At 35.4% G+C, this 19,431-nt stretch overlaps 1 protein-coding gene and 1 pseudogene across 1 annotated transcript; both read left to right on the top strand.

Moving 5' to 3' along the window:
* The first annotated feature begins 8,599 nt into the window (after nt 1-8,599).
* Nucleotides 8,600-11,937, top strand: LOC148124294 (vomeronasal type-2 receptor 26-like). Its single transcript, XM_087916154.1, has 3 exons — nt 8,600-9,073; nt 10,135-10,426; nt 11,242-11,937. The coding sequence occupies exons 1-3, from the start codon at nt 8,853-8,855 to the stop codon at nt 11,935-11,937; spliced, it is 1,209 nt and encodes a 402-aa protein (XP_087772280.1). The 5' UTR covers nt 8,600-8,852.
* Nucleotides 11,938-15,888: 3,951 nt separating this feature from the next.
* LOC148124295 (vomeronasal type-2 receptor 26-like) lies at nt 15,889-18,024 on the top strand (annotated as a pseudogene).
* Nucleotides 18,025-19,431: the final 1,407 nt, after the last annotated feature.

The raw sequence follows: 19,431 nt of genomic DNA on the forward strand, positions 1-19,431 counted from the left end.
AGATGTTGATATTCAATTTTACCATCTCATGCTTGACCACATGCAGCTTACATTGATTCAGATCTTACATTGCAGCTTTCTATACAAAATTGTTTGGCATAGCATCTGACTTTCATTTCACCACCAGACATGTCCACAACTGAGTGTCCTTTCAGCTTTAATCCAGCCTCTTTACACTTTATGGATCTACTTGTAATTGCTCTCAAGTCTTCCCCCATAGCATATTGGACACTTTCCAGCCTGAAGGGTTTATTTTCCGGTGTCATATCTTTTAGCCTTTTGATACGGTCCATGGGGTTTTCTTAGCAAGGATACTGGAGTGGGTTGACATTCTTTCTCCAATGGACCATATTTTGTCAGAACTCTCCATTGTGATCTGTCCTGAATGCTTTAGCTCATAGCTTCTTTGAGCTGTGCAAGCCACTTTGTCATGACAACGAAGGAGATGACATTTACAGATATATAATCTTTTTATTTTGTTTTATTTTGAGTATGTTTTATATATGTGTTTCTATTAACACCATGAAAACTTTCTCTATCAATATGTTATTATTTTTTATTTGTTGCTTACACTTCCAAAATCAGATACAAAATAGCTCATTTTGGTAGCATGTTTCAAACCATGAGGAAGGAAGAAACACAGTGTCAATTTCAGACTTGACACACAGCACACTTGAACAGAACATTTTTTAAATAAATTAAGGCAATTCATCTCCAAAATATGCCTCCCACACCTCTCAGGTATGATATCAGTACTCTGCCCAGGAAACTCATTTGAATGATTTCTCCTTCTTCTGCTTTAGTAGATTTCCCTCCTCAGAATCATTCATCTTAGTTTTAACTGGTCTTAGGTTATTACGAAGGTACTCCTAGAATCGTTTTCTCTCTCTCCAATTTAGCTCCACAAGTTCATAAGAAATACCTCATTTATAAATAGTGCTGGAGAAAATATTTCCTTTGATGACAAAGGACATATAATTGCTGGATTTGATATTTTCAACTTGGTCACCTATGAAAATAACACATTTACAAAAGTCAAAGTTGGATGGCTAGACCCAAACAATTTCTTTTCCAAATCACTCAACATTCATGAAGATTCCATTGTATGGCCTACAAGATTTAACCAGGTATTTATTTGGTCCAGATTTGGAAACAGTTTAATCTATATTCAAATAGTCAAAAATGTGACCTTTTTCTTCAATTGCAGCAATGTTGCAATTACTCAGGTAATTGCATTTGCATTTTGAATTGGGATGTGCTCTCTACTTTAATGTGCAATTAGTTGACAGCATCTTGACCACCTTCTGAACAATTTCAGAAGATGAGTATTATGCTGCTTAAGTCTTTCTCACCAAAACTGGCCAACATTTTAAGGCCTCTGTTGTATAGCCTAGAAGGTTATACATAGTATTTTGCATATATTTCAGGATAATTTAATCCACACTCTAATTACAGATAGTCCTCAAATTACAATCACAATAGGCCTGGATTTTAATATTAATTTTTAGAAAAGGCATCCCATGACCAGATTTGATTTTATGACCATTTTTATAATGGAAGTAAAATATGTCAATGTCATCATAAATCAAATACAATTTAATTTTCATTTTTTTAAAAAAAAATCAAACTTTTCAATTTGTTGTGCATTGACAATAAACATTTGATTTGATACATGTCCAAAGGCATTTTTTACCAGAAAAAAGAACCTAAAAGAATAATCAGAAACCAATGAAAAAGGTACAAATTTGGTCATGTAATCAGAGGATGCTGCAACTAGTTGCAGATAAACAAGTTGCTAATCATTCCCAAATCACCCAAAATAGATTCATGTGACTCTAATAACTTACATGACAGTTATAAGTAGCTTTTAAAAAGTCCATCATAACTTAAAATGGCCATCAAGTCGCCAGTTTAAGTCAAGGACTCTGTATTCTGGCAGAAGACGACAGTTTCTACTGTAACGACAATAGCCCTATTCAGAAAGTGAAGTCATGTTTGAATTGAAATTGCTCTGAATTGTTAGTGTATGTAATTAAAATGCTAATTGAGAATTGGAGTAAATGTATGTGAGAACTCCAGAAATTAGGCTAGGTTGGTATAAAAAAATGGAGAACAATCATAAAATATTTCTGTGCTGTTCTGAAAAAGCTGAGCTTCATATTAAGTAGAATGAGATTACTGACTCAAATAAGTGACCAATGTATAAATTGAACCTAAATTCCTGTCCACTGCACTTCAATTCATGGTTTTGTAGATATATTTTATTTTATCCAAGATGTACAGTACCCTGTAAATCCTTGCCATAAGAAGGAAAAACCATACAGACACTGATAAATACTATAATCATATGAAAATGTCTCATTCTGAGTTCCCTTCAAGTAACTTGTGACTGTATGACTGTAACTTTGATCTATATTGACTGTTTCCTAGTATGATTTGATTGCTTATTGTACCCTATGACTATTATTAAGTGTTGTACCTTTTGATTCTTGACTCTTAATTAATGTATTTTTTCTTTTATGTACGTACACTGAGAGCATTTGCATCAAGACAAATTCCTTGTATGTCCCACACTTGGCCAATAAAGTATTCTATTCTATTCTATTCTATTCTATTCTATTCTATTCTATTCTATTCTATTCTATTCTATTCTGTTCTGTTCTGTTCTGTTCTGTTCTGTTCTATTCTGTTCTAATGCATTTAGAACATGGTTCTGTATTCAGTAAGATCAATGCATGGCAAAAGTACCAAACTGATCCCTTTATTTTTCATCTTCTGTACTCAGAAACGACCTCATTCCCTGTGTAATGGCAAATGCCATTCTGGTTTTAGTAGGGCCAAAATAGAAGGAAGACCCTTTTGCTGCTATAAGTATTTTCCATGTCCAAAAGGGAAGATTACAAGTCAGAAAGGTAAGGTTTCTTTAATTTAAAAATATTAACCATTCCATGAAAACCTGTGTGGGATATATTCAGTGTTACTGTATATATTATGTGATGTCAGAGATAATTTAATTATGCTGGGATGACTGAAATGAAGGAAAGTATTTTATTTCCTCCCTAATTACCTTCCCAGGAACAATGAACCTTGTAATCTCAGCCACAAGACATCCAGCCAATTAATGCTGATTAAAAACCAGACAAATGCCAGGAAGAAGGCATGGACGCTGCCAAATAAAGGAAGTTTAACATTAGCTCTAGACAGAAATTACATTCTTGAAATATTATCTACTCATTCTCTTAAAATCAGCATTGCCTTTTAAGTTCTGCCCTAACTTCTTAACTGAAGGCACGTGCTTCCCTAAGCAGTCAAAATTGTGCTGCTCTATCCAGTAAATATGCATGTTCTAATTTGTATACATTAGTAGATTAATCAAACAGTTAATTATGTTACCATAAAAGAGCACCTGACCTGGGGTGCTCACATTGCAGCACTGGTCAAAAGGGCTCAGCAGAGACTAGACTACCTGAGGCTTCTCAGAAAACAACAACTGAATGAAAAACTGCTGGTGACCTTCTACTGCTGCACCATAGAGAGTATTTGAACTTATTGCACCTCTGTATGGTTTGCCAATTGCACAATGGCAGATAGGAAAGTACTCCAGGGGGTTAATGTCATTGCCCAGAAGATCATTGGTTGCCCTCTCTCCTCTTTGGAAGAGCTTTATAGTTCCCCCTGCCTTAAGAAAGTTCAAAACATTCTCAAAGATCCATCTCATCTTGGGAAACTCCCCCCCCCCTTTTTTTTAACTATTACCATCTGGCAGATGGTACAGAATAATAAAAACAACGACAAATAGGCTGAAAAACAGATTCTATCCCAGGGTAGTAGCTCTTTTGAATTCTGCATAAAATTTTGCATAGTACAGTGTTAGTGCTGGGGGTTTTCAGTTCAATGTGTGGAGAGTGAAGGATGTGTGTTTGTGTCTATTTTCATGGTCATAGTCATGGTTATGATATGCACTGAAGATGGTGTTTGATTTTGTTGTATGAGGTGAAATGATAATAAAGTAGACTAACTAACTAACTAATCCTAGATAAGTTCCTTACCATATCTAATAATTTCAAAACATTCAGGGAGCCTCCAATTGAAGCATTAACCAGAGCTTATTGTACTAAATTATTATTTCTTTCAACATTACATATGTTTTCATTAATATGGTATCTTCAACATTATAATAATAGTAATTTATGAATTCATTAGTTCATTCATTCATTCATTTTCACAGATATGGATGATTGTTTGCCATGCCCAGAAGGGACAACCATGATTCATGCCTTTCAAAGCAGATAGTTTTCTTGTCTTATGAAGACACATTAGGTATCAGTTTGGCCATTACAGCAATTGTCTTTGCTTGCATTGCCACTGTGGTGCTTGGGATCTTCATCAAATACCGGGACACTCCCATAGTCAAGGCCAACAATCAGAACATCACGTACCTTCTTCTCATCTCCCTTGTGCTCTCATTCCTTTGCAGTTTGTTGTTCATTGGAAAACCTGAAAAGGTAACTTGCCTATTGTGACAAACTGGTTTTGGGATTGTTTTCTCAGTAGCCATTTCTTGTATATTGGCCAAAACCATCATTGTGATTTTAGTTTTCATGGCTTCAATGCCAGGTACACAGATGAGGCAATTACTAGGCAAAACATTAGATAATTACACTGTTGTTTCTTGTTCCCTCATTCAAATCACTATTTGTGCTATATGGCTTGTAACCTCACCCCCATATCCAGATGCTGATATGAACTTAGTGGCAGAAGAAATCATCCTGGGATGTAATGAAGGCTCTATTGTCATGTTTTACTGTGTCTTGCTGTACCTGCTTTTCCTTGCCATTGTTGGTTTCTGTGTGGCTTTCCAAGCACGGCATTTACCAGACAGTTTTAATGAGACCAAGTTTATCTTTTTCAGCCTGTTGTGTTTCTGCAATGTTTGGTTGTCATTTTTTCCAACATATTTGAGCACCAAGGGAAAATACATGGTGGCTGTGGAGATCTTTTCCATATTATCTTCCAGTGCAGGGTTACTGGGCTGCATCTTTTTCCCCAAATGCTTTGTCATTCTACTAAGGCCTGATCTGAATACTAAAAAACAGTTAATAAGAGGCAAGAAGGAAGAAATATAATTCCATGACTAATTCTATGAAAGATACATTCACCAAAGACCACTTAAAAAGTGGAACTGATCCAGCATGAAACCATTGCAAGTCATGGGAAATCTCTTCTTCCTTTTGAATGCTTTAGACAGTTATTAATTTCTCCTACTTTGGACCATCAAAGAAACCAGTGGGAAAAAAATGTTCCCAGGGATATCTACCCTTACTTTAATAAATGGAATATAAACAATGAACCCTCTATTCCATTGAAATAATATTTTCATCTTTTTCCTACCTTCTAAATGGTTTTATGTAATAATATGGAGAATACATAAATATGGTAAACTGTAGGAGCTTTGAGGAAAAATTACCTCAATATTAAAATTACATTGGCAAATTCCTGGTCATCTCATTGATGTTTGCTCTGCTTTTAACCAAGCTACCTTGAATCATGGGAGTTATTAGGCATACAAACACACCATATCTACATTCTACTAATCCTTGATTCAGGGTATGTCCCCAAACATTAAAACCAACATAGAAAAGCAAGGATATTCTTCCTTCATGTAAGTTCATCAATGTTGTGATAGTAGCTCAGAATAATTTCCCACTTGATTATGAAGTCAGTCTTCAACTTCTCACAATAGTACATGGTGAAAAATAGTAAATATTTTGAAGACCAGATATTTTTTCCTTTTTAAAACATTTTGTGGTGTGGATATGCCCTGTTTCTCTTGTAAGATCATAGTTATTACTGATGTGGGGAATTAAACATGAACAATTTCACATATTTTATATGACATTGATAAGTCAGATACTTAATATTTAGTCCAGGAAAGCTGAGATTACCCACATATTAAAAATTTGAAAATTGTTCTATATTAAAACTCATCAAATTTTGCTTAGTATTGCAAATGGAAATGTTGTTTATTCTACAAAGTGATAGGTCTTTTGTTCTTTATTTCATTTCCATTTGTCCTGGTTTTATTTATTTATTTTTTTAAACAAATTTTACTGATTGTTAAGAAACAATACATAGACAAACTAAACATAGAATGTAATAACATAAGGTATCTTTTCTGAAAAAACCAATAAAACATCTTATTTAAAGACAGAATAATTCCAAATTATCACATTTCTATACAAACACAATTTAATATATATATATTTATCTTATCTATTCAACTTCATATCTTATCCCAACTTCTCTTTGTTTCTCCCTTTCCTTCTACTATTCAATTATATTTCCTTTGCCTTAGATTATATATATTCTTTATATCCATCTGTCTTATTTACAATTTCATTATTCTCTTCCAATGTTTTTCTTACATTCTTCTAAAGTTTAATTAATTCAGACATAGACAAACAAAACACACATCACTACCCACTACCCACTTCAAACCCCTCCAAGCCATACATGAAGCAAACCGACACCCACTATGAAGATGCAGCACGACCACGAACTCGAAGCCAAACAGCAAGATCACAGCTCACCAGCTCAAATCCCCCAGCAACTAAGACTAACCTGAGCACAACCAAGCCCCCACCTGAACAGAACACTCCTCCAACCCATCAGAACACGGCCAAAGCCCCTACTAATGAGAACACACCCCCACCCAATCAGAACACAGCCAAGCCCCCACCCAATCAAGTCCCACCCCCACTAGCAGTTAAAAGGAAGAAGCAGCTGCAATCTCACATCACTCTGAGAAGCACAGAGCCGTAGACAGAAGCCTGAAGATGATGAATGAGACTTCATCGAAACGTTGCCTAGATACTTCGAATCTTACACGGGAGAAACCCGAACAACCAAAGATCCACATACAAATACCCATGAGAACCTCAGAAAACACACAACACAATATATATATATATATATATATATATATATATATATATATATATATATATATATATATATAAAACTTTACCCTTTATCTCTGAAAATAATCTGTTTTTAGCATCTTGTTTTAAACCTTTATGACTTCTCTTTCCTTTTCCCCTTCCTTTCTTATCAATTCTAATCTTTTTGCCCCCCCATCTCTCAAGTTCCACTCTCTTAATCTTCTCTCTCTGTTGTGTTTCTTTTTTTTGTTGCTTTCTGACATTATATCGATTTTTCATCTTATTTTTCCCTTTCTTGGTTGCTTTTTTAAGTTCTGATTTCTCCATTTTCACTCCCCCTTTTTTCTTTTCCTCAACTATGACTTTTTGTCCATTAAATATGGCTTCTTCTTCTTCATCCCAGTCCTTTTGTTGTTGTATTTCTTGGTAAGTAAAAATCGTCATTTCCAAAAAGTGAAAAATAGATCCAGAAGAGCCCTTGCCTTCTCGTTCCTCTTCTTGTAACTTTTGATATTCCATTTGTAGTTCTTCCACAGAGAGTGCCATTTTCTATTTTTTTAAAAAAACAACCCCAATGATTTAGTCTTTCAAAAAACAGTTACCCAAAGATCCCAAAGTCACAAAGTCACAAAGCAGTCTAAATCAGAACAGACTGTTTCATTAACATTTTCTTCTTCTTCTTTGTTTAATTTCTCTTCCTGGGGTAAAGTTCAATTACAATTTCAAAATGATTTTTTGGAAGCCTTATTGCCACTTATTTCTTAGTCTTATAAACTCCAAGCAGTCTTCTTCAATGGAATCTTAGAATAAGTTTTTTACCTCTTCCTTCCCACTTATAGCAGTAAACTTTAATTTTAAATTCCAATGTTCCAAAATCTTTTATCCACTTGGCTTTAATTTTTAGGTTTATTTACCTTCTATGCCCAGCAGGTTTTTCAGATTTCCATCAGCTATTTCCATAGGGAAGGAGAGTGAGAAAAAATAACTTTCCCTTTTGAAACTTTCTTCCGCCGCTTGCAATCTTTCTGGGAAACAATGTAGCAGTCAAAAAAAATCAAATTTCCAGGTTTTTGAAGGTTCCTCATTATCCCGGTTCAGCCAAAAAAAAACCCTTTCACTTTCTTCCTCCTGCATGATCTTGTCCAGCTGCAGGCTTCTTTGTGGCGTCCATTGCTGACCGCTGCTCCACTGCCTTGGGAAAAGGGGGTTTTGCCAGCTGGAGAGGGGGTCTGCGACATCCCAAAACCCCTGTCTGGATCCCCCTATCTTCAGCTGCCTCTACAGGGCAGCTATATCCTCCAAATCCATCTGGATCGGAGGCACCAAGGCAGCAAGCGCAGCAGGAACCGCGTGGAATCGCGGATCCCTCCCGCCGCTGAAGCCTGGAAAACTGGAAGTTGTCCTGGTTTTATTTTGTTGTGAGTCATAATACACCTTGTGCTTCTTTCTTTGGCCTATTGTTTGCTGTTAAAATCATTAAAAGAGGCTAGATTGAGAAGATGTCAGTTGAGGTGACATAAACATCAACACTTGGAGTTTTGAAACTTTTCAAGAGAAATGGCACTCAAAATTTGTAAATAATCCCCCATCACACTGCAAGTATGCAGTAACCATAATTTATGACATACAGAATCTTCCTGGTTCATGAACATTCCCTCAGGATAGGAGGATAAAAAGGACAATCAAGTATTCTAACATCTCATTGTTTTGCTATGAACAATGATCTCATGTTCCCTTTCATGAGAGATGAAACAGGCAAAACTACACTACTAAGTTTATTGGTAGTTGATCTTATATGATTCTGGCATTTAATCAGCTGAGTAATGTCATGTGAATTACCAATATTTAAAAAAAAATCAATGAGGGGTTAGACTAAATGGAATAAAGCAGGAAGACTTTTCAGTTAACATCATGTTATATTTGGCACTCATGATAGTCCTAGCAGTTTTACTTTATGGTCAGAGAAAGATTCCTCTGTCTAAGTGTCCTATTAAGGCACCCCTGCCTATTGTCCACAAGTATTACCAGCCTGGGGATTTTATCATCGCTAGCATTACCTCTCAAGTCTACATTTTCTCAAGTCCAGTAACATTTCAGAAACCACCTTCTGACGAAACTTTTGATGGCCTTTTGTAAGTAGCTTAGGCTGAAAATTAAATACCTCTTTTATATGTCTAGATTGATAGATTTCAAAGTAGTAACATTCATGTAGGAGTTTAATCCAGAGCTCCAAATTAGAAAAATCTATTTTTTATTTTTCTTGAAAATTGCAAATTGCAAAGGTATGACAATATCTACAGCATTCAGAAGCTTCCTGTTATCATCTCCTAGCATGAATGTTAGACATAATCACATATAATATAAAAATTATCTTCTAGTTCAAAAGACTGAAAACCACTAAAGAAAAATATACTAAATGCAACTCTAGGAGAAATATATTTATCTGGGGAAAAATGGTATATCTTTCTCTTTCTCTCTTTCATCTCTCATCTCTCATCTAATCTAATCTTTTCCTGTATATATGTATATAAAGTTAGAATATAATGAACATAATCAAAAATACAGATATCCTTTATATTGTATATTATATATTAATAGGGAAAAAGAGTTGGGCAAAGCAAGTTTACAATATTAAAATAAACAACCTAATAAGCAGAAAAGAATGCAAAAAGAAAAGAGAAAGCAAAATATAATATTTTTGGTTCTCCCTTTTTAATATCTGCTGATTTGCAGTATATTATAAAACTCTTCTTCATTTTTATTTGAATCACACGTAGAAGCCAGCATGATTGTCTTATCTTTTTTCCTTTTCATTTTTTAAAAGATTGATATCCTCTTTGTTCTCTTTCAGTTAATCCAAGTCTTTCAGACAGGTAGTTTCATATAAATTTGCTATTTTACTCTTTAAAAACTCTGTACAGCAGTTATATATTCTTATCTCAATTTCTCCTGTTTTAACAGAAGATTGTGTCCAATTGTTCTACACATGAAGAAAAACAATATCTGTGTTTTGTCTTTTCATATTTGGAACATTTTGTTATATTTTTATGATGAATTTCATCCATTGGTTTGTATTTCTTACATAGTATGTTTCATACCTATTCCATACAGTTAGTCTCTTATTTTTAAGCCAGTTACCAAAATGATGGTGTCAAGATAGAATTAGTAATAAGATCTATTGTCCATAACCTAGAATGTTCACTCAGAATTACCAGCACATCCTGGCCTTGGTATTTGCTGTGAAGGAACTCAATGAGAATACCCAACTCTTACCCAATGTCAGTTTGGGTTTCCATATCTTAAACAGCTATTTTTTGGCAAAGTGGACCTATCTTGCCTCAATGGAACTTCTTACCACTCAGGACAAATTCATCCCTAATTACAAATGTGTTATTCAGAATAGGATTATGGGAGTCATTGGGGGACCTACTTCTGAAGCCTCACTCCACATGACAAACATCTTGAGCCCCTACAAGATTCCACAGGTAAAAAATGGTTTGAAATATTGAGTGTCATTGTACTTAAGGTATTTTTGTAAATGGGAGATAGAGAATGGAAATTTTATTAGTGGATTGATGATGTGTTTCTGAAACATTGAAAAAGTAGTTGATCAATCTACAGGTGCTGAAAAATCTGGCACATGTTTTTGTATTTATAGTAAATTAGAATACAAGTAATCCTCAGTTTGTGACTGTAGCGGATCCTGGATATTTTTTGTCCTAAGTCACAACAGATGTAAGTTCAGTTGGGTCAATCAGTTTCCTGCAAGTAACATTGTAACTTGTTTCATGTGAACATGGACTACTACAATCAGCTGTAAAAACGAATTGGTTGCCCAATGTCCTCAATGCAGACATGTGACCCCAGATAGAGTGATACCATCTGAATTACAGAACTGTGTTGCAACAACCTTTTTTTTGGGGGGGGGGGAATCCAATGGTAATTTAACCTTGTTAAGGAAGGACAATTTGCAACAGTCCATCTATATGTCAACATAAATTCTATATTTGTCTGAGAAACATTAATTGGGAATTTTTGAAAAAATTTTTTAGAAAGTCCAAATTTATGCATAAAATTGCAGTCAATGCTGTTTGAAAGCCAAAGGTCTTAAGAATACATCCTATTTCCTGAAGTATCTGTGGAAATTTGTCATAGGCAATATTAAGTGTTTAGAAAAATATATAAGAGAAAATATGAAATAGAAAAAATGAAACCATTTATAATAGTTTGTCTTTTTACTAAACTTATGAGAAGATTCATTTTGATTTTGTCTGTCCTCCTCCCATGTTTTTTCCCCAAGATCTTATATGGGACTTCTCCAACAATAAATGACAAAACCAAAGAAGATTATTTTCACCAGATGTTTCCCAATGTGATCCACCACTATTTGGGGATTGTTGAGTTACTACTGCATTTGAAATGGACCTGGATTGGTGTGATTGCTGATAATGATGACAGTGGAGATTTTTTGGTACAGCATATCCTTCCCTTATATTCTCAGAAGGGTGTCTGTGTGGACTTCTTAGAAACAATTCCCAGTATAACTTTTTCCAGTAACGTTGCTGAAAATGGAATGGCATGGTTTGCAACTTCACGCATTGTCATAGGAAGTACTGTCAATACTGTTATTATACAAGGTGAAATAGAAACTGTTAGTGTCCTAAGAATATTTTTCCAATTCTTGAAATTTTATGATGTAAAAATTGAAAGCCGAGTGTTGATTATGACTGCCCAGATGGATTTTGCTTCTTCTAGAATTCAAAGAGATTGGGACATACATTTTTTCCATGGAGCATTCTCATTTGCTGTTCATGCAAATTACCCTCAGGGATTCCAGAAATTTCTGAACAAAAGAAACCCCCTTTCAGAAAATAAAGATGGCTTTATCAGAATCTTCTGGCAAGATGCATTTAATTGTGATTTCCCAAATTCCATTCTAAAAAGAGAGAGGTGCAGATTTGCACTGGAGAGGAAAAACTGGAAAGTCTACCTGTGACCCTGTTTGACACAAAGCTGTCTGGTCACAGCTATAGCATCTACAATGCGGTTTACATTATGGCACATGCTTTGTGTGCGATGACTTCTTCCACGTCAAAAGAAAGAGCAAAGATGAAAAACATGAGACAAGTAAAAGCCTGGCAGGTATCTTCCAAAGCAAGGTTGAGCAAAAACAGAATAATAAAGTTGGAATGATCTTGGAGGTTTTCTAGTCTACCACCCTGCTCTAGCAGGAAGGAGATAGTGTAGATAGTTAAATATGGGAAGAAAAGATATAGGGACAAAAAGTTTCCCAGAAGCATCAGGAAAGAAATATAAAAGAAGAAAAATGTAATGTTTATCATAATACTTTTAAATATTTTGTTTGTTAACCTATTATAACCATTCTCTATCAATATATTATTAGTTTTGAATTGTAAAGTTTCCATTGTCAAAACTGGATGAAAAACAGCTCATTTTGGTTACATGGTATAAACCCTAAAGAAGAGGGAAAGACAGCACACTTCTACTGCTGCACCATAGAGAGTATCTTAACTTACTGCACCTCTGTATGGTTTGCCACTTGCACAGTGGCAGATAGGAAAGCCCTCCAGAGGGTTAACGTCATTGCCAAGAAAATCATTGGTTGCCCTCTTCCCTCTTTGGAAGATCTTAGCTCCTGCTACCTTCAAAAAGTTCAAAACATTCTCAAAGATACATCTCATCCTGAGCAACCTTTTTTTGAACTATTACCATCTGGCAGATGGTACAGAATAATAAAAACAAGCACAAACAGGCTGAAAAACAGCTTCTATCCCAGGGCAGTAGCTCTTTTGAATTCTACTGCATAGTGCAATGTTGGTGCAGAGTTGGGGGTTTTCAGTTCAATGTGAGGCATGTGAAAGATGTGTGTTTGTATTTATTTTCATGCTTTTGATATGCACTGAAGATAGTGTTCGATTTCATTGTAGGAGGTGCAATGACAATAAAATAAACTAAACCAGAACAGTTTCTAGTCCGTTAAAAGTAATTAGTCTTCCAAATATATCTACAAAACATTTCAGTTGGTGTCACTACTCTGCCTAGGTAACTGACTTCAATGATTTCTCCTTCTCTTTTTCCATTCTTCAGTTGGTTTCTCCCCCACATTATTCATCTTAGTTTTAAAGTGTGTTAGGATTATTATGAAGGTTCTCCCAGAATAATTCTCTTTCTCCAATTTAGCTCCACAAATTTATAAGAAGTACATCCTTTATAAACAGTGCTGGAGAAAATATCTCCTTTGATGACAAAGGGCATATAATCGCTGGCTTTGATATTTTCAACTGGGTCACCTATGCAAATAACACATTTACAAAAGTCAAAGTTGGATGGCTAGAACCTAACTCTTTCTCTTCACTCAACATTCATGAAAACTCCATTGTATGGCCTATAAGGTTTAACCAGGTACATATTTTGCACAGATTTGGGAAAGGTTTAAACTACATACTGACATTTTCTTCTATTAAAGCAGTATAGACTTATTCCGGTATTGTATTTATATTGTGAATTGGGATATGCTCCATAGTTCAGTATGCAAATAAAGGATATTATGACACCTTCTGAATAAGTTCAGAAGAAGATGCTGCTTTTGTCTCTCTCCTGAAAATTGGCCAACATTCTAAAGGACCCAACTGCATAGACTAGAAAATTTAAGCAGATATTTGCCCTATTTTGCATAGATAGTTTAATTTACATACCAAATACAGTTCATTCTTGACTTATTATTGAGTCTGGAATTTTGGTAGTAAATCCTTGTATTCCTAAGAAAAGGCACCATACAAAAAGATTTGATTTAATGACATTTTACAATGGAAGTAAAGCATGTTGATGAAATATTAAAGCAAGTCATGTGGTTGTCAAGCAAATACAAAACATCCAACAGGCATATTTTATTAGAAATCTACATGAAACTTTAGAAACTAGCAGATAAAACTACCAAAATTTTGGTCATGTGACCATAGGATGCTGCAACTGGCTGTAGGAGGGCCAAAAATAAATCTGTTACTGTAGAGGGGGCAGATGTAATAACTTTGAGCCCAGTCATAAGCAGGGGTGCTATTCTATCAGTTCAGACTGATTTAGGGAAACTGGTAGTTCTGGTCTGCATTTGGCTCCACCCACCCCTGTCCTTTTTCTGTGTTTATTTTCTTGTTTTTGAGCACAGCTGATCATCAGCTGTTTTACTCACCAGGGCTGCAGCAGAAGGACTTTTCTAAATACTGGGTGCATGCATAAAATGCATACTCACTGAACTGGTTGGGCACACTTGGGTCATAAGTAGCTTTTTAAAAGTCCATCATAAGTTAAAATTGTCATTAAGTGACTGGTTTTAGGTCAAAGACTTCCTGTAATCCTGGCAATGACCTACTGTTTCTACTATAACTTCAATAGCCCTATTCAGAAATGGAAGTCATCTTTTGATTGAAATTGCTCTAGGGTGTGATATGTTATTACAAGGCTTATTGAGAACTGGAATAGCTAAGTAAAAACTCCAAGATTTAGGCTAGGTTGGTAAAAAGCATCCTGGAGGACAATAGTAAAATACTTCCATTCTATTGTCAAGGAGCTGAGCTTGTTATTAAGAAGAATGTGGCTATAGCCTTTGATAAGTGACAACATATGGTTTAATCGAACCCAATCTCCTGTCTGTTTCATACAACTCATTGCTTAGTAAATATCTTACATTACATTCAAGATGTACAAAACCCTGTAAATGCTTGCCATGATATCTAAGCATTATATTGACAGTCATCAACATAGTCATCTGAAAATGTATCATTCTGGGATTCTCCTCAGGTAATGCATACAGAATATCTGTGTCTGAGTAAAGCCAATGTCCCTGAGCATACCAAAACTACCAAATTGACATTTCTTTTTTTTAATCCCCTTTATTCAGAAAAGACCACATTCCCTGTGTAATGACCACTGTCACCCTGGTTCTAGTAAGGCCAAAATAGAAGGAAAGCCATTTTGCTGCTATAAGTGTTATAAATGTCCAGAAGGGATGATTACAAATCAGAAAGGTAAGGTTTCTTCTTCAGTTTATAAAAATTAACCTTTCCATGAAAACCTGTGCAGAATAAATTCAGTATTTATGTACCACTGTATACTTTATGTGCTGTCAGAGATAATTCTAGGATACTGGGATGAGTAAAAAAAAAAGGAAGATATTTTATCTTCCCCTAATTACCTTCCCAGGAAAAACGAACCTTAATATCTCAGCCTTAAGACATCTAGCCAATTATTGTTGATAAAACCAGACAAATTCTAAGAGGAAGGCATAGACTCTCCAAACTAAAGCAAGTAAAACAGTAGGCCTAGAAAGATTCTATATTTATGAAATAATGTCTACTTGTTCTCTGAAAACCAGCATCAGCTATATATTTCTGCCCAAATTTTCTCATTAGAGGCCGGATGTTCTTCTCCATCAAATGAAAAACTCTTCTGCTCTATCCAATCACATGTATTGCCATAAATATGCATCTCCTCTATTTACAGATTAGCCAGGCTAACTACAGTTCTGTAACTAAATAATGAAATTGTGCTCTGATCTACACTTTTAAGTGAACTCTTAGGACTTAGCACTTACTGTACATATCACTTTATAGTGCCCCCTCTAAGCAGTTTACAAAATCAGCATATTGCTCCCAGCAACGTGGGTTCTCATTTTACCAACCTCTAAAGGATTGAAGGCTGAGTCAATCTTGAGCCAGTAGGAATTGAAGTCCTGGAAGTTGGCAGAATTAGATTAAATGCTACATTCTAACCACTGTGCCAGCATGGCACCTTTAAGGAATCTTCAAGATGAATAACCTTCAATCCCCAGAATCTACTTTTCTGTTATTTTGAAAATGATAATAAAATATCTTCTATATTGTAATAATAAGAATGTGTTCATTCATCTTTTCATCATTCATTTCTCACAGATATGGATGATTGCTTGTCATGCCCAGAAGGACAGTATCCAAACAACAACCATGACTCGTGTCTTCCAAAACATACAGTTTACTTGTCTTATGAAGACACATTAGGTATCAGTTTGGCCATTACAGCAATTGTCTTTGCTTGCATTGCCACTGTGGTGCTTGGGATCTTCATCAAATACCAGGACACTCCCATAGTCAAGGCCAACAATCGGAATATCACCTACCTTCTTCTCATCTCCCTTGTGCTCTCATTCCTTTGCAGTTTATTATTCATTGGAAAACCTGAACAAGTAACCTGTTTAATGCGACAAACTGCTTTTGGGATTGTCTTCTCAGTAGCCATTTCTTGTATATTGGCCAAAATATCATTGTGATTTTAGTTTTCATGGCTTCAGTACCAGGATCCAAGATGAGGCAATGGCTCGGGAAACCATTAGATAATTACATTGTTTTTTCTTGTTCCCTCATTCAAATCACTATTTGTTCTATATGGCTTGTAACCTCACCCCCATACCCAGATGCTGATATGAACTTAGTGGCAGATGAAATCATCCTTGGATGTAATGAAGGCTTTACTGTCATGTTTTACTGTGTCTTGCTGTACCTGATTTTCCTTGCCATTGTTGGTTTCTGTGTGGCTTTCCAAGCACGGCATTTACCAGACAGTTTTAATGAGACCAAGTTTATCTTCTTCAGCCTGTTATGTTTTTGCAGTGTCTGGTTATCTTTTATTCCAACATATCAGAGTACCAAGGGGAAATATATGGTGGCTGTGGAGATCTTTTCTATATTATTTTCCAGTGCAGGGTTACTGGGCTGCATCTTTCTCCCCAAATGCTTTGTTATTCTATTAAGGCCTGATCTGAATACTAAAAAACAGTTAATGAGAGGCAACAAAGAAGGAATATAATTCATCATATATTCACTGAAGATTATTCAGAAACTTAGAACTAGTGCATAATGAAGCCATGGTAACCCATGGGGATCCCTTATTATTCTGAGTGCTTTAGCAACATATCTGTTGCTAATGTTGTTGAAATTTTTCTCCAGTGCATAAGTTCTCAGTGTACACACAAGCAACAAGTGATGGTCATAATCATAAATTACCAAAATCATAAATATAACACTCAGTGATAGTCATAGGATACTAAACAGTCAATATAAATCATGAGATACAGTAAGTTATAGTCATAAGAATCTAAGGAAATACATAATAGGACAGATGAGAAAGATAATAAGTAACATAGCCATAGGAAATGATGAGCTTGTGGGGCACTGAATTATTCCCATGTAAAGTTATCAGTGCAACTTGTTCCAAATCAGCAGTGCCCAATGAGTGGCATTGATCCTGCCATGCCCACCCAGCCACACCTACCTAGTCACAGCAACCCAGCTGTGACCACCCAGCTCTGCCTACCCAGACACGCCCATCTGGCCCCTGTGAGCCATTATAATCTTACATGCAAATGGCCCTTTGAGGAGAACCATAATGCTGATGTAGCCCTGAATGAAATTGAGCTTGACACCCCTGTCCTATAGCATCATCTTGAGGGAAGAAGTTGAAACAGTTTATGTCCAGGATGTAAGCGGTCTGTAGATAGTTTCATAGCCTTCTTTCTGGCTTGTGCATTGTACAGATAGTCAGTGGAAAGCAGGCTGATTGTAATTATTTTTTCTGCAGTTCTAATTGTCTATTGAAATATGTATCCGTCTTGTTTGGTTGCTGTGCCAAATCAGACAGTTATAGAGGTACAAATGACAGATTCAATAATTCCTTTCTAGAAGTGTATCAGCAGGTCCTTGGGCAGTCTGAGCTTTCTGAATTGGTGCAGGAAGAACACTCTTCATTGTGCTTTTTAATGACGGTTTTGATGTTAGGTGTCTATTTTAAATCCTGAGATAAAACCTAGAAAATTGAAGGTCTCCTCTGTGTTGAATCTGTGTTATCCAGTAGTGTAAGAGGTGGTAGAATAACTGGGCATCTCCTAAAATCTGCTATCATCTCTACAGCTTTGAGTGTGTTCAGTTCAAGATTGTTTGACTACACCATAAGGTTTTAAAGATATTTTTAAGATCATATTCCTTCCATTCCCACACATAGCATTTGGACCCATCTCCCTGGTGGTGGCTCTTCAATCTCTTGGGCTTGCTATAGTTTAATTAAACCAAAAGGAACTTTTTGAAAAATAAATATAATTGGTGCAATTGGAAAATTTCCATTTGTTTTACAATTTTCTACAATGGTACATCCATTATATGGGGATAGGGAAAGGTATGAGATGGTAAATAGAAACATAATTGTAGGACATAATTGTGTTTTCTTCCATTATCATACGTTTTCTCTTTCATATTTTTTTTTGGATACTGTACACTTTGAATAGACACTGTATGTGTGTGTGTGGGGGGGTTGAGTGCATACATGTGTGCACGCACACGCACACACACACACATACAGACACACACAAACATGCAGCAAGAGACAGTTGCATACATACAAAAATCAACAGAGTTGGGGATGTCCTAAATGTGGGAGTAACCTCATTACAGAGGGCAGGCAGTGCTATAGATAATTCTTTCAAAGAAATAGATTGGGAAGATGCCAGCTGGTGTATTATCAAGGTCAAATGTTGAGCTCTGAAACATTTTAACAATACAAAGAATTCAAAATCGGTAATATTTCCTGTCTCACTGTAATTATGAAATAACCACAATTAATACTGTACATAACTTCCTGATTCATTAACATTCCCTTAGGACAGGAGAATAAGTGAAAAGTCAAATGTACTAATATTTCATGTTTCATTCATATGAATAATGATCTCATGTTTCTGTTTGTGAAGGATGAGAAAAGGAGAACTACACTATTAGGATTATTGGCAGTTGATTCTATATGATTCTGGCTTTCAATCAGCTGAGTGATGCCATATGAATTAGCAGTATTAAAAACAAATCAATAAAGGGTCAAACTATTTGGAAAAAAACAAGAAGACTCTCAGTTAAAGTCATGTTATATTTAACACTGATGACAGTCCTAGTAGTTGTACTTTATGGCCAGAGAAAGATTCATCTAGCTAAGTGTCCTATTAAGGCACCTCTACCTATTGTCCACAAGTATTACCAGCCTGGAGATTTTATCATCGCTAGAATTACCTCTCAAGTCTACATTTTCTCAAGTTCAATAACTTTCCAGAAGCCACCTTCTGATGAAACTTTTGATGACCTTTTGTAAGTACCTTGGCCTGAAAAATCAAATATATCTTCTATGTGGTCAGATTATTTTTATGCTATTGGAACTATTTTTAGTTCCATGTAGAGGTTTCATCTAAAGCTTCAACTTAGACATGAAAATAAGAGAATATGGCATTTTAGCATATAAAAATTCTCATGTGTTTATTTTTATTGCAGATTGCAAATTGTAAAAATATAATAGAAGCTTTCTGTAGTCCTCTTTTATCATGAACATCAGGCAAATTACCTACTATATAAATATTATCTTCTATATTGAAAGACTGAAAAATACTAAAATGACAGTATTAAAGTGCACC

This window comes from Pseudonaja textilis, chromosome Z, assembly GCF_049901715.1.
Source record: "Pseudonaja textilis isolate UNSWEBS1 chromosome Z, rPseTex1.2, whole genome shotgun sequence".
Lineage (NCBI taxonomy): Eukaryota > Metazoa > Chordata > Lepidosauria > Squamata > Elapidae > Pseudonaja > Pseudonaja textilis.